Source organism: Dipteris shenzhenensis, chromosome 18 (assembly GCF_047967505.1).
Source record: "Dipteris shenzhenensis isolate YYH24624 ecotype China chromosome 18, Dip_SZ_1.0, whole genome shotgun sequence".
NCBI classification, from domain to species: domain Eukaryota; kingdom Viridiplantae; phylum Streptophyta; class Polypodiopsida; order Gleicheniales; family Dipteridaceae; genus Dipteris; species Dipteris shenzhenensis.
In genome coordinates, this window is record NC_141613.1 from 34,436,149 (window position 1) to 34,450,985 (window position 14,837).

The 14,837-nt window shown below is 43.9% G+C and overlaps 1 protein-coding gene across 2 annotated transcripts in view; it reads left to right on the forward strand.

The window, feature by feature from the left end:
• The window catches only part of LOC147891150 (pumilio homolog 23-like), a 50,279-nt gene that overhangs the window by 13,589 nt on the left and 21,853 nt on the right, over positions 1–14,837 (forward strand). Inside the window, exons 2-5 of one of the 2 annotated variants that reach the window (XM_087390019.1) lie at positions 3,796–4,177; positions 4,272–4,562; positions 11,936–12,100; positions 12,260–12,403. In XM_087390019.1, coding sequence (XP_087246145.1) covers positions 3,796–4,177; positions 4,272–4,562; positions 11,936–12,100; positions 12,260–12,403 — 982 coding nt within the window. The remainder of the gene's footprint in view (positions 1–3,795; positions 4,178–4,271; positions 4,563–11,935; positions 12,101–12,259; positions 12,404–14,837) is intronic. The other variant, XM_087390020.1, reaches the window with a different exon arrangement.

Below are 14,837 nucleotides of genomic sequence, written 5' to 3' on the forward strand. Positions count from 1 at the left end.
GCCAGGTTGTAGTGGCTGAGGGTTATAAGAGTGATACCTTGTACCCTCTTTATGTTTCCAGTGTAGGTAATCATGTTGTTGCCATAACCGAGCTGCCAAAGGTTTCATTGTGGCATAGCCGGTTGGGACACATGTCCGTTAAAGGAATGCAAGAACTGTCACGTTTGGGTTATCTGCCGTCTCTTTCATTTTCAGATTTGCCTACTTGTGATCATTGCATATTTGGCAAGCATTCTATGACTCCTCATAAGAGGAGAACTCCCCAAAATAGAGCACCGCTTGATCTAGTGCACACTGATTTGTGTGAGATGCCACAGCTATCACTAGGGGGTGCAAAGTATTTCATTACTTTTATTGATGATGCCACACGCAAAGTGTGGGTCTATTTCTTGAAGCATAAGAGCGATGCCTTAGATGCTTTCAAGAAGTTTGTCGCTCAGGTTGAGAATCGGACAGGTCGCAGGCTGAAATGCCTCAGATCCGATAATGGGGGTGAGTATGTGTCAAATGCTTTTGTACAGTTTTGCGAAGCTAAGGGCATTAAACAGGAACTCACAGCCGCTCATAATGCATCTCAAAATGGTGTAAGTGAGCGGATGAATCGAACTATTCAGGAGAAGGTTCGATGTATGTTGTCTTATGCTGCATTGCCCCATGGCTTTTGAGCAGAAGCCGTGTAAAGAGCAGTTCACATAATTAACAGGTCGCCGAACAAGGCTTTGGAGTTGAAAGTGCCAGAGGAGGTGTGGTCTGGCAAGCCACCTTCATATAAGCACTTACGTGTGTTTGGCTGCGAGTGCTTTGCTCATATACGCAAAGAACTGCGCACCAAACTGGAGCCAAAGTCTTCCAAATGCATCTTTATGGGTTATGGTGACGAAGGTGAAATGAACAGGTTATGGGATCCCGTTAAACGGAAGATTATACGCAGCAATGATGTCATCTTTAAAGAGGATAGTGTACACAAAGAACCCATGCAACCTGTGGAATACAGGAGGGTTATTTATGATGATGTCGGACAGCAAAGAATGCCCATTTATATGCAGCAGCAGGCTGCTGCAGATAACCCTGTTCAAGAGGGTATACAGGCTGAAAATCAGCCATATAATTTTGCCAATGATGCACCACAGAATATGCCAGCAAATGGGGCTGTAGAACAGCCAGATATGGTGGTACAGCCACCCGTCATGCATGACGAACAGGCTAGACAGCAGCCTAATCCGGAACATTTTGTTAGGAGGAGCACCCGTGTACAACGGCCTCCTGACAGGTTTGTTCCAGGAGCCAATAATGTGGCTGATTTTATTATGTTGACAGATTGTGGTGAGCCTTCCAGCTTCAAGGAAGCTATGGGAAGAACAGAGAAAAAGAAGTGGGAGAAAGCCATGCAGTCAGAAATGGACTCCCTACTTCAAAATGATACATGGGACTTGGTGCAGCTACCTGCAGGCAGAAAGGTTTTGCCATGCAAGTGGGTTTACAAAGTCAAAGTGGATTCAAATGCTTTACCGAGGTATAAGGCCAGATTGGTTGCCAAGGGATTTAAGCAGGAGAAAGGCATTGACTTTGATGAGATCTTTTCCCCTGTAGTCAAGATGACTACTTTGAGAGCAGTGTTAGCTCTTGTTGCTCATGAGGACATGGATTTATGTCAGATGGATGTGAAGACTGCTTTTCTTCACGGAGATCTCCATGATGAGATCTATATGAGTCAGCCAGAGGGATATGCTGTTAAAGGGAAAGAGCAGCTTGTGTGTAAGCTCAAGAGGAGCTTGTATGGACTCAAACAGGCACCAAGAGAATGGTACAAGAAGTTTGATGCCTTCATGCAGTCCCAAGGGTATCATAGGTGTGAGACCGATCATTGCTTGTACACCAAACGGGCAAAGGATGGCAGTTTGATGCTACTCATTCTATATGTGGATGACATGCTAATTGCCAGTAAATCTCAGCATGAGATTAGTGCTTTGAAGAAACAACTGCATAAGTCTTTTGACATGAAAGACTTGGGTGATGCAAACCATATTCTTGGCATGCGGATTACTCGTGACAGGTCCAAGGGACTTTTGTTTCTGTCACAGAAGGAGTACATTGACAAAGTACTGCAGAGGTTTAAAATGGAGGGGGGGAAGTCTATTAGTACCCCGTTGCCTCCACATTTAAAACTCAGCAGTAAGGACAGCCCCAGATCAGATGATGATAAGGCTGAAATGGCCAAGGTTCCGTATGCATCTGCAGTTGGTTCTTTGATGTATGCCATGGTTGCCACTCGTCCGGATATTGCTTTTGCGGTGGGAGTCATTAGCAGGTATATGGCAAATCCAGGCAAGCGGCACTGGGAAGCAGTGAAAGGTGTCTTGAGGTATCTCAAAGGTACCAAAGACTTGTGCATATGCTATGGTAGGCAAGATGCATTGGTGCATGGTTTTACAGATTCAGACTATGCAGGGAATGCAGATAACCGGAAGTCTACTACCGGTTATATTTTCACATTTGCAGGAGGTGCTATATCATGGGTGTCTTGGTTGCAGAAATGCGTTGCACTGTCAACTACTGAAGCTGAATATGTTGCAGCCACTGAGGCTTGCAAGGAAGCAATATGGCTTACTCGGCTGGTGGGAGATTTGGGCATTACAGGAGATATGCCAGTTTTGCATTGTGATAGTCAGAGTGCTATCATGTTGGCAAAGAATCCGGTCTTTCATCAAAAGACCAAGCACATAGATGTGAAATATCATTTCATGAGGGAGGTACTGGAAGACAAGCGACTTGAGCGTGTGAAGGTGCATACTGATGATAATCCTGCAGATTTGCTCACTAAGAGCTTGCCTACAGAGCGGTTTGCACATTGCCGCCACATCATGGGATTAGGATGAGACCATTATTATTTTATGGTCTTGTATACAGTAATTGTATATTGCTGTAATTTTTATTCTTTTCTCCCCTTTAGGCACATTGGCCTTTAGGTGGGAGGTTGTTGGGGTAAAGGCACATTGCCACCCTTTTATTAAAGATATGACACCTATGACTGTCTTAAGACAGTCATAGGGTGAAAAACCTAATCCTAATAAAACCTATGAGTTTGTGGTGTGGCTCATCACTTCACACCCGCATCTTTAGTGTCACTCCTCTCTCTCACTCTCTCTCCATTGTACTTCTCCCCCTTTCCTTCCCTCTCAATGCCGTCATGAAGCTTAGGAGCTTTGTCAGGTTGAGAGGATACAAAGAAGGACGCACGTTTCTTTCTTATGACAAAAGTAGCAGCAAGCGACCGAAATACAAACGGAGATGTGGCGGCGGCTGATGATGAATTAATAGGACCATCTGGAACTTGCAAAGGACAGGTTAAACACTGCAACGAAGCATCTGAAGATTGGGAAGGAGAAGCAGAAAGCTGCAAAGGAAACAAGGTGGGCTGGAGCGAAACGAAGGAAGGCGATAAGGACGCGGGCAACAAAGGAGATGAACCATCTGGCTCCATCTCCCCCCCCCCCCCCCAGCGCGCGCGCGCACACACACACACACACACTTTAGCAATGTGCAAGGCCCAGAGGCTCTTGCTTTATCCTACATGCTGCTGCAAATGCCAGTATTGTCATTTTCTCCAGAATGTCAGATTTGATACCTCAGACTGGGTACCGTATTGACTTAGTTTTTCTGTTCTTGTTGCTTGGAATAATTGATCAGCTAGTTTTCCTTAAGCACAGTGATTGTTTTCTGGGTAATGTGCTTTAAAACGGGATCTAGCTGTTCTATTGGTTTCTGTTTTAAAGGGCATTAGCTACATGTTCACAGGCAAAAGGTCGATGCAGAGACTTTGCAGTATTATGCAGAGATTTCCTCACTTTTAGGCATTGGAAACTCAATGACAGATCCGGAGGATCGGGCTACTCTTTGTGCAAATGCGTTGGAAGAAACACAAGGAAAAGAATGTGAACTATGCTGTGACAGGTCCTGCAGCAGGGTGTTGGAAATGCTTGTTCTTTCCTGTGATGTCATTCAGGTTGTATCATTTCTTCACAGAATCAGTCCATTCTTTTCTGTCATTGCAAATGATGCATCGGGTTCACATGTAGCGGAGGCTCTACTGAAGTCTGCAGCAGCAGCACTTCGAACATATAATGGAGAATCTGCTTGGTACAGGACTCTAAAGCAAGCTCTTGCAGCAATCTGTCAGGTACTTCACAAAAGTTTTGAAGTTCACGTTTTTGAAAATTTGGTGCTTCTGTAACAGGTTGATTTATTTTTATTTTGCTAGCTGCTTCCTCCAGGTTGTGGGTGAAACTGCAGTGGACATGATGAGCAACTGCTATGGTTCACATGTGGTTCGCAGTCTCTTGTCTCTCTTGTCGGGTGCTTTACCTGAGACTTCATCACATAAAAAGAGTGGAAAACCTCTTGCAGGAAGGTTGTTGATTCCACCAAATGTGGGAAATGATGCAAAGTATGGGAGCAGTCCTTTTCCTGATCTCCTGCAGTCCTTGGTTGAGAAGCTTCTAGGAGCAGCAAAGAAGAACATAACTCAATTGTGTGAGGATCCTTTTGTCAGTCCTGTGTTGCAGGCAAGTTTCTATTGCTGAAGATGCCATTACTGATGATACCCACTTAATATGTTCAATTAGTCTCTTAGTTTTGTTTTGTAAGCTTCCTTTAAAGAGAGTGCATTTTCTGCTGCTGTTAATGTTGGCTCTGTTTCGAGGCATCGGTACACAGTGAAGGCCTACTGTTAAAGCATCCAGATTTAAGTTTCCTGCTGTTCTTGAGCGGAATTCACACTTGATGTACATTGACCAAAGGACTCGTAATTCATTCCCTTAGCTCTGATGTAAGTCATGTAGTTCCACATCAGTGTGCCATAATGACAATATTCAGCTGATTCAATCGAGAGAAGGAGAAAACTCTTGTCTGCTTACAACTGAAGCTCAGAATGGGTACATGCATAACTGGCTGCAGCTATCAGCACTGTCATACCTTATCTTTTAATGGAAGGAAGATGGTCAAGCATCGAGACATTCAAAGGTGTAAGATGCTACCCTCGAATAAATTCATAGTTTGGCGTAAAGCTCTGCCCAAGTTTTCACACGTCAACCTTGTTTCAAGGTTTCATGCTCGCTTCATGCCTACTTTTGTTTCAACTAGGTCCAATTCCAACAGATCCCAAAAGAAAATATGAAACTCGGTTGTGGCCCCGGAGATGTTTCACCCATCAAGTGGCATAGTTGGCGGCTACTAAGCTGTGTCTTTCCACTAGCTCTATTGGGCAAACAATATTAGAAAGTATGCTATGTCAATTACAAAACCTCACTAAAGCCCTACCCTTTAATAAGTTTTTTAAATTTAAAAAAAAGCTGATATGTTGTGTATTTTTGGAGTTTTTGGAAAGTTCTGATATTATGTTGGGCGCTGATGACGTTAGTGGGGATGTCATAGTAGCTAGTCTCTGCTATGCGTGATGGAGTTTATGGTTTTCAATCTTATGAGTGACTATCGTGAGATTGAAATTGCACTATGTTGTGTTTTTAGAGGATGAGTTTGGACCTGGATTCATCTAGGTATATGCTTCTACCGTATTAGCGGACATGCAAATTTCACCTTGTGAAGTTTTCGTCCAAGTTGCGGCCTGCTGGTATTGCGATAATTCTTTCTATCTTAAATGGTGCGTTGCCCTATTAGCTAGATTTAGATTTAGATGCTCGTTTGGGAGAGATCAAATGAAATCGTTTAGACTTCACAAGCAGTTGTAGCTTGAATGAAGAGATTTGGACTACTTTTTGATTAGCCTTCTCCTTTAGTGCTAGCCTTCATCATGGTTGAGTTTGCCCTTCACCTCCGGAGTGCCGATAGAAACTCAGTACGAAGACTTTGTATAAATGGATGCTCAAGTATGTGTGGGTGTGTGGATTTGTATGTGTGAGAGCATACTTTTATACTATGGTCTACACCCATTGTTGGGCGCTGATGACGTCAGTGAGGATGTCATAGTAGCTAGTCCCTGCAATGCGTGATGGAGTTCATGGTTTTCAATCTTATGAGTGATTATTGTGAGATTGAAATTGCACTATGTTGTGTTTTTAGAGGATGAGTTTGGGAATGTTCCTGGATTCATCTAGGTATATGCCTCTGCCGTATTAGCGGACATGCAAATTTCACCTTGTGAAGTTTTCGTCCAAGTTGCAGCCTACTGGTATTGCGATAATTTTTTCTATCTTAAATGGTGCGTTGCCCTATCAACTAGATTTAGATTTAGATGCTCGTTTGGGAGAGACTAAAATGAAATCGTTTAGACTTAACAAGCAGTTGTAGCTTGAATGAAGAAATTTGGACTACTTTTTGATTAGCCTTCTCCTTTAGTGCTAGCCTTCGTCATGGCTGAGTTTGCCCTTCACCTCCGGAGTGCCGACAAAAACTCAGTACGAAGACTTTTTATAAATGGATGCTCAAGTATGTGTGGGTGTGTGGATTTGTACGCGTGAGAGCATACTTTTATACTATGGTCTACACCCACTGTTGGGCGCTGATGACGTCAGTGGGGATGTCATAGTAGCTAGTCCGTGCTATGCGTGATGGAGTTTATGGTTTTCAATCTTATGAGTGACTATCGTGAGATTGAAACTGCACTATGTTGTGTTTTTAGAGGATGAGTTTGGGAATGTTTCTGGATTCATCTAGGTATAAGTTCTGATATTATGTATATATTTGCAGGCTCACTAAACTTTACCTCGTCACTAAGTTACTTGCTTAATTTGGTCACATCTGATTGGGGGCATGTGATATGCATGGAAACCTTAAGCTGTAGGTGGATTCTTGTGAGACGCTGTATAAATGAGATTTGGAAGCCAACTTCTCTTGAGGTATCTTGCAATTTGGCCTAGAGTCCATGTGGTAGTTAGCAGATGAGCCTCTTGCTCTTTTTTGTTTTTGGTGAGCTATCCTTGTTGAAGAATAAATGCCTCACCTCGTGGACCTCCACCTAGATGTAGATGCTCAACATATAAGTCCGCTGATATGAGGAGAAGTGTCACATGCACCAGGGTAAAGCCTAGGTGGCAGTGACAACTGGCTGTCTAGCCTGCCTGAAATGGCCCAAAAGGGCTTGGTTTTATAGGCAAGGGCCAGCAGCCTGGTCGGCCAAAACCGACCAGCCAGTCGGTTGTGCTGGCCCAAGGTTGGCTGGTTCCCAGCCCTATATAAGGGGCCTTCATCCCCCCTTTTCACTCACTCAGCCTTCCTCAGTTTAGGACTCAGCTCCCAGCCTCCAGCAGCGCTTCCAGCCAGCATATGTGCGAGGTTTGGGTGTCCTATTTCCGCAGCATAGTTCCATCTCCGGCATGTCATAGTTAGGGGAGTGGTCTCAGCACAGTTTTGTATGCTGATTTGGCAACCATGTATAAATAAAGCAGTGTATGTAGTTAGGTAAAGCTCTTGTGTCTCTCATGCTTGAGTTTGCCTTTTATATTCATCTATTTTCCGAACAGCAAGTCTCCGCATGCTACATTGGTATCAGAGCAGTATGGTTCCTTCTGATCGGAGTTAGGTTGGAGGGAGTCCTAGCAGCAAAGCTTAGTTATGGGGACTTAGTTAGCAGAGGAGGGAGCATGTCTTGGACATTATCTAGTTTTGTATTTTGACCCTACCCCGGACTAGTGATAGCACCGTACTCCATTAGTCTCGCCCTCTAAACCTTCATCGCACATTGGGCTGGCTCCCGTCTTCACCCGTATGTGTTTACACCTTGCGGTGAAAGGTTAGGGGGGAATTTTTTCCCTTTGCTAGTCATTGTTGCAGCAGTTGATGGGTCTTCTAGCCTTCCATCATGGACCCGTCTAGTAGAGTAGCTCTCAGGCAAGCGTTCAGGAAGCAAGATCATCTCCTTAAGTAGAATATGCTCTTTTTTGAGCAGCTCAAGCAGGACAATAAGACAAAGGAGGATTTGATTGTTGTCGGCTTTTGGTGGAATAGGAAATCCTTGAGGTGGCCGCACAACGATCCCGACAGCGTGCTGACTTGGCAGCATATGAGGTCCAATGCAGGCGAAACTGAGAGTAGATGTTTGTACATTTTTCATGGCTTGCTCACAGTTCCTCTCCTTAACTGCAGTACCCACAGACCGTGCATTAGTAGGAGGTCCTTTATTTGGCCGAGTTTTGTAGCAGCTTAGACATTAGTTTCCCTTGGGTCTACCAATCTAGGGGATTGTTCAGTTTCCACAGTCGCTACATGCAGTGCCTTAGGGTTTTCCACCCATGGGGGTAGTGCAACCATCTCCATAGCGTGCTCTCAGGGGTCTTCCATCTTTGGGGCGAGCTTAGTTCATTCCGCACGGCTAGATGATGAGACTTTTGGGTCTCTACCACCCACAGGGATCATCCAGCTGCAACAGCCTATTCTCTTGGAGTTTCCACCCGAGAGGATCAGTAGTCCATTTTACTCGTCCAACAGCTTTATCATGTTCAGGTAGTTCCTTTGGGTCTTTCACTCCGCCAGCTGCAACAGCCTATTCTCTTGGAGTTTCCACCCGAGAGGATCAGTAGTCCATTTTACTCGTCCAACAGCTTTATCATGTTCAGGTAGTTCCTTTGGGTCTTTCACTCCAGGAACTCAGTTAGTTGGATCAGCTTTAGTAGGGGAACATGTGGTTTTCACAGCTATGAGGGATGGGTCTTTCACCCTTGGAGATATCTTAGACCCATCAGCATTTGTCATAGATGAGCCTCTTGGGTCCATCGCTCGAAGGAGTTCTCTTTCCCACAGTTAGTTTTCTTGGGGATTCCACCCAAGGGGACACCCTAGATGGAGCAGATAGGTGTGATGGGTCTCCCACCCATTAGGCCTCTTCATTAGCTCCGGTTAGTTCCTATGGGGTTTCTGCCCTTACAGCTAAGTTGGCCACATTAGTTTTAGTCTGCATGACTCACATTTCACCTTCTTATCAGAAGTGTTCAGGACTAGGGGGCTTAGTTTCCAGTCCCACTGGTGACTCGACCCCGCAGGATCTAGCCCTATCACTGACCTAGAATCTCGTCCTCAATCCAACCAGAATTATAGCGCAGGCGCCTCGATCCTCCCGACCACCCTCGAGCCTTCCTCACTTCAGGACTCAGCTCCTAGCCTTCAGCAGCGCTTCCAGCCAGCATATGTGTGAGGTTTGGGTGTCCTATTTTGCAGCATAGTTCCATCTCCCGCATGTCGTAGTTAGGGAGTGGCACAGTTTTGTATGCTGATTTGGCAACCATGTATAAATAAAGCAGTGTACTATAGTTAGGTAAAGCTCTTGTGTTTCTCTTGCTTAAGTTTGCCTTTTATATTCATCTATTTTCTGCACAGCAAGTCTCTGCATGGTACAAAAATCCTGAGAGCATCAGGTTACATGACAATGATAGTGACCTATGATCTCATAGTGTATAGGGCATTTGAAAGCGAAATGCTCCTCTCCTGATGATCACATAAAGTGTAGATGCGATCCTCTCTGGTTATGCCCTCTGCCCACGTCCAATCCCAATGTGAAATCTGTGTGATGAAATGCGGAACTGCCCGACTTGGAGAGAGACCTTATTGATCCTCACTTCCCATAGATTGATTTCATAGGGTCTGGGTATTTCCACAAGCAGGGCACAACTCACGTGTGGTCAGTAAACATATGATCATAGCCAAGAGCCTTTTGGTCAAGAGTTTGCTAGTCAAAAGCCTGGTAGTGAAGAGCTTGGTAGTCAAAAGATTGGTAGTGATGAGCTTGGTAGTCAAGACCGTGGAAAAGAGCCTAGTAGTCAAGAGCTTAGTAAAGAGTCTGGGACTTTATTTAAGATAAATATTTTAGAATAAAAGGAATCACTAATGTGTACGAATGCTGTTTATGAGTTTGCTCTTACTATACTTACATGGGGAGTCTGCCCTTCACCTCCGGAGTGCCGACAGAAACTCGGGTGTGTGGATTTGTATGTGTGAGAGCATATTTTTATCCTATGGTCTACAGCCACTATTGGGCGTTGATGACGTCAGTGGGGATGTTATAGTAGCTAGTCCCTGCTATGCATGATGGAGTTTATGGTTTTCAACCTTGTGAGTGACTATCATGAGATTGAAACTGCACTATGTTGTGTTTTTAGAGGATGAGTTTGGGAATGTTCCTGGATTCATCTAGGTATATGCTTTTGCCGTATTAGCAGACATGCAAATTTCACCTTGTGAAGTTTTCGTCCAAGTTACGGCCTGCTGGTATTGTGATAATTCTTTCTATCTTAAATGGTGCATTGCCCTATCAGTTAGATTTAGATTTAGATGCTCGTTAGGGAGAGAAACGTTTATAGACTTCACAAGCAGTTGTCGCTTGAATGAAGAGATTTTGGACTACCTTTTGATTAGCCTTCTCCTTTAGTGCTAGAGCTGCGAACATATCCCATGCTTCTTTTTATGTCTTAACTGTGTTGAGCTGTCCTAGCATGACATCGTGGCTGAGTCTGCCCTTCACCTCCGGAGTGCCAACAAAAACTCAGTATGAAGAGTTTGTATAAATGGATGCTCAAGTATGTGTGGGTGTGTGGATTTGTATGTGTGAGAGCATATTTTTATACTATGGTCTACACCCACTGTTGGGCGCTGATGACGTCAGTGGGGATGTCATAGTAGCTAGTCCCTGCTATGCATGATGGAGTTTATGGTTTTCAACCTTGTGAGTGACTATCATGAGATTGAAATTGCACTATGTTGTGTTTGAGTTTGGGAATGTTCCTGGATTCATCTAGGTATATACTTACGTGGGGAGTAGCTTTTTGGGGCAGAGGGTTTGGTGCCTTTGCTCTATATGAGTTAGAGCCTGATGACCATGCCATTTTCACACAACGTTGATATGGGCGTGGCCCTTTAAATCGAGCACCATGGAACCTCATGATTTGTTTTTAGTTCCCATCCTGGTTCAAGACCCACTACCTTGTTCACAGGCGGGCTCAGCTTGGGAGGTTGTTTCCAGCATTCCTTCCATTCTTTTTTTACTATTTGGAGTGAGTGGGACCTCTGCTTGAGAGAGATTGATAACATTCATGAGGACCTGGGATTGCTCCTTGTTTTTCATATTACTCCAATTGGGATGATGTGGCATTATAGACCACCTTCAGTGTTGTTTATTCATATTATAGAGGCTAGGGATGGAGTTTTCACTCTCCCACCTCTGGTTTAATGTGTTTTGAATGGAAGTTTTCGTCCAAGTTGCGGCCTGTTTGTATTGCGATAATTCTTTCTATCTTAAATGGTGCGTTGCCCTATCAGCTAGATTTAGATGCTCGTTTGGGAGAGACTAAAATGAAATCGTTTAGACTTCACAAGCTGTTGTAGCTTGAATGAACAGTTTTTGGACTACTTTTTGATTAGCCTTCTCCTTTAGTGCTAGCCTTCGTCATGGTTGAGTCTGCCCTTCACCTCCGGAGTGCCGATAGAAACTCAGTACGAAGACTTTGTATAAATGGATGCTCAAATGACGACATTAGTGGAGATGTCATAGTAGCTAGTCCCTGCTATGCGTGATGGAGTTTATGGTTTTCAATCTTATGAGTGACTATCGTGAGATTGAAACTGCACTATGTTGTGTTTTTAGAGGATGAGTTTGGGAATGTTCCTGGATTCATCTAGGTATACATTTTAAGAGATCTCTTTCTCTCAAGTGGACAGTTTCTTAAACAAATTTTCTAGTTGTGTCTTTCCCGTAGCTTCTCTACAGTGTACACCATTCTTGTCGTCTGAGTGGCATATGAAGGGTTTATCGGTCATGTTCTCCATGTGGATGTTAAATTTTCAGTGTGCATTATGCTTGATTCCCTGATCACCTTTTGACATGCACATCATTCTGTGTTTCAAATTGTTAGATTTGTTGGTCCCTTAAGGATCATTCTTGTATAGTAAGAGAAAAAGGGTAAGGTCGTGGCTTGATATTTTTGTTTCTCTGCAGGCTATTTTGAAGATTCTGGAAGGAGATGCGGCTGCAGTTACGAAGGCCATCAAAATTGTCTTGGACTGTGATACTGAAAATGGAAATGGAAATGCCTTTGGAGCTGTCCCTCGTGGAAACTTAAAGCAGCTGATCTTTGACAATAGCAGCAGTCATCTAGTTGAGGTAAGGTTTTGCATGTTTTTCTCCTCCTTGCCGGACAAAATACAGTCTTATTTCTCTGGATATTTTTATGTTGTGTCAGCATCCAAAGCTTCAAACGAGCATGATAATAGCAGGATTTTTTTTGTTGATCTCTTGTTTTAACTCATTTTCTTCTAGCAGGTAATGTTGGAAGTAGCTCCGGATGCTGTTTACTTGGAAATGTTTCAACAAATCTGTTATGATAATTTCCTTGAAATTTCACTGCATCGATCAGCCAATTTTGTTGTGCAAGCATTAATCAAATCTGCCCGCCATCGAGATCAGGTAGTGTGCTATGGGTTTTTGTTTGTGTTGTTGTACTCTTAGGATAACCTTGATGCTCCTATATTTTGATGCATTATCTATTTAAAGCCGGGAACACTGTTGGTAAGTGTGTTCACCTTCTTGACACACTCACGCATGCACATATGCACGGAGAGAAAGAAAGAAAGAAGGAAAGGAAGAAAGATTTATTTAAGAAGCCTATGAGACCAAAAAGTTGAAAATCATCATGAGAATACAGCACCATGGGGGGAACTAGAGGTGTCTATCTCTCCAAGAAAGTATTCAGTTTGTGTCATCATGAGTAATTTGAGCTCCATGTGGGTCCGACTGGGGTCCGATCGGGATTCTCATTGCCTTAAACATGTCCGAGATCTCTCGTTGTTGGCGTTCTTGATTCCTCTCCGTAGGGTGTACATGGATGGTAGGAGGCATCCTGACATTGAGATGCCACAATGATGATACCTCAAAAGAGTCTGGTACTCATGGGACCTATGTCCGATTTCCATCTTGGTGTTTGGGGACATGAACTGTGGTGGATCTCATGAGTCTAGATGCGAGTCGGGTGAACTCGTGTACAAAGAGTGTGGCACATCTCTGATGTGGTTAGTCAATGAATCTGCTCATATCGGCGTATCCATGAGTGACAAGGCAATGATACCTCCCTTGGCTCTCACGGTGTCTAGGTCAATGCATCAAGATGTGCTCCTTAGTTGTGTATTGCAAAGAGGCAAAGTCTCATGCCTCTATGACGTTGTGGGGTTGCAATCTCGCATATTGCCTCGATTTGAAATATTTGGGATGAGGTCCTAAGCTGGCCCATCGTGATTTGTATTGCATGGGAGAGGTGGATTTGTAAGCATCTAGGTGCCTTTATGAACCTGTCCTCGCCTAGGTGTAGGAAATGCTCTCTATAGTAGAAGGCTATCTTGGCCGCATGTGGATGTAGGAGGAATACCCATGTCCTATAAATATATACTTGCCATAGGTCGTCTCGCATGATCTAACGAATCTCTTGCGATGTCAGAATGAAGAAGGGAAGGATGATTTCGTCCACAAGCCATACTCTCTATTTCCAGAATCGAGCCTTCTCTACGAGGGATCTCAAGGTGAAGATGTGATCCAATGTGGAGTGGTCCCATTTGAAGCCTGCCTATCTAGTCGCTTGCACTCTTAGCATGCTCATTGAGGTGATCTCAAGGGTTGAACCATATACCTTGGCCATCAAATGGCCAACCATGATAGTTTTATTGCTACCTACGTCCACCGGGCTCCCCTACCTTGTGAATGGGTATGATAATGTTTGTGGTTTCGCAAATAAACTCGTAAAACACAGCAAACCCTAATCTGAAACCGCCTTCAAAACATGCTGAAATTTACAGTGAATTCAATCTCTCTTAGAAACTAGAACTAGGAATTGTGCGAGAGGACTGGAGCGATTGAGAGTTAGAACCGAAGGAGGGAGGGAGAGAGAGAAAGCACACAGCACTAGGGGCTAGAAATAAGGGCTGCAAAGGTTTTATTGCAATAGAAAACTGGTTACAAGCTGGCTCACAGCGGAGCATGAATTTTATACAACTGGAATTTTGATCCAAAGAGTTTAGAAGCTCACTTATTTATAAAACTGGGGCAGCCTTGATATTTTTAGCTTTGCCCTAAAAGCTGGAGCTTTCAGCCAGGAAAAGCTGGCTGAATATTGCTTTTCTCTAGGAAGGGCACCCATAAGTCTGAAATTCGCACTTTGCCCCACGTGGGCCCTTCGTAAAAGCTGGTAGTCCACCTTGACACCCTTTTCCCTTGGTCCTGCAACAAATAAAACATTAACCCATTAGAGGTTAGCTAATGCATGCATTCTAGTTCTTGGACTAATCCTAGTCCCTTGTGGGCGTCCCCACGATGCACATTAACCGATGCAAAAGCATAGGAAGAGAACCGTGCTCTTGTTGACTAAATTCAGCTTTCTTTGACCGAAGTCAATAATAAGAAGATTTCTCTTTCTTGGGATAAGTATAATTTCATGACATCCCCTTGACTAATTAGTTGCCCTAGGCTGAAAAGTTTCTTGGCACAACTCTAAAACTCGTGGATACTCTGAGAAAAGCTCCTCATGACCCAATTGGCATCTAGTGCCAAGTAGTTCTTGAACTTGACAAGGTACTGTGACGCCAAAAATTGATATTTTTAATTTGGCATTGGTATTGTTTTTCTCTATGTTTGATAAGAGTTTGATAATTGCTCTGACGTGGAAGGTCGCCCATACGGGAAGGGTCTCTCCAGCCAGAAGGACTCTTGGAATGGTTGCTTGTAGGTAGAGAACTCAGCCCTCCAAGTGGTTGGGCAGAAAGGGGCAAAATGGAGAGGAAGGTGAAGAAGAAGAAGAAGAAGATGACATGTCATAAATGGGCTCAAGGAGGATCATAGTGCTCTGATACCATGT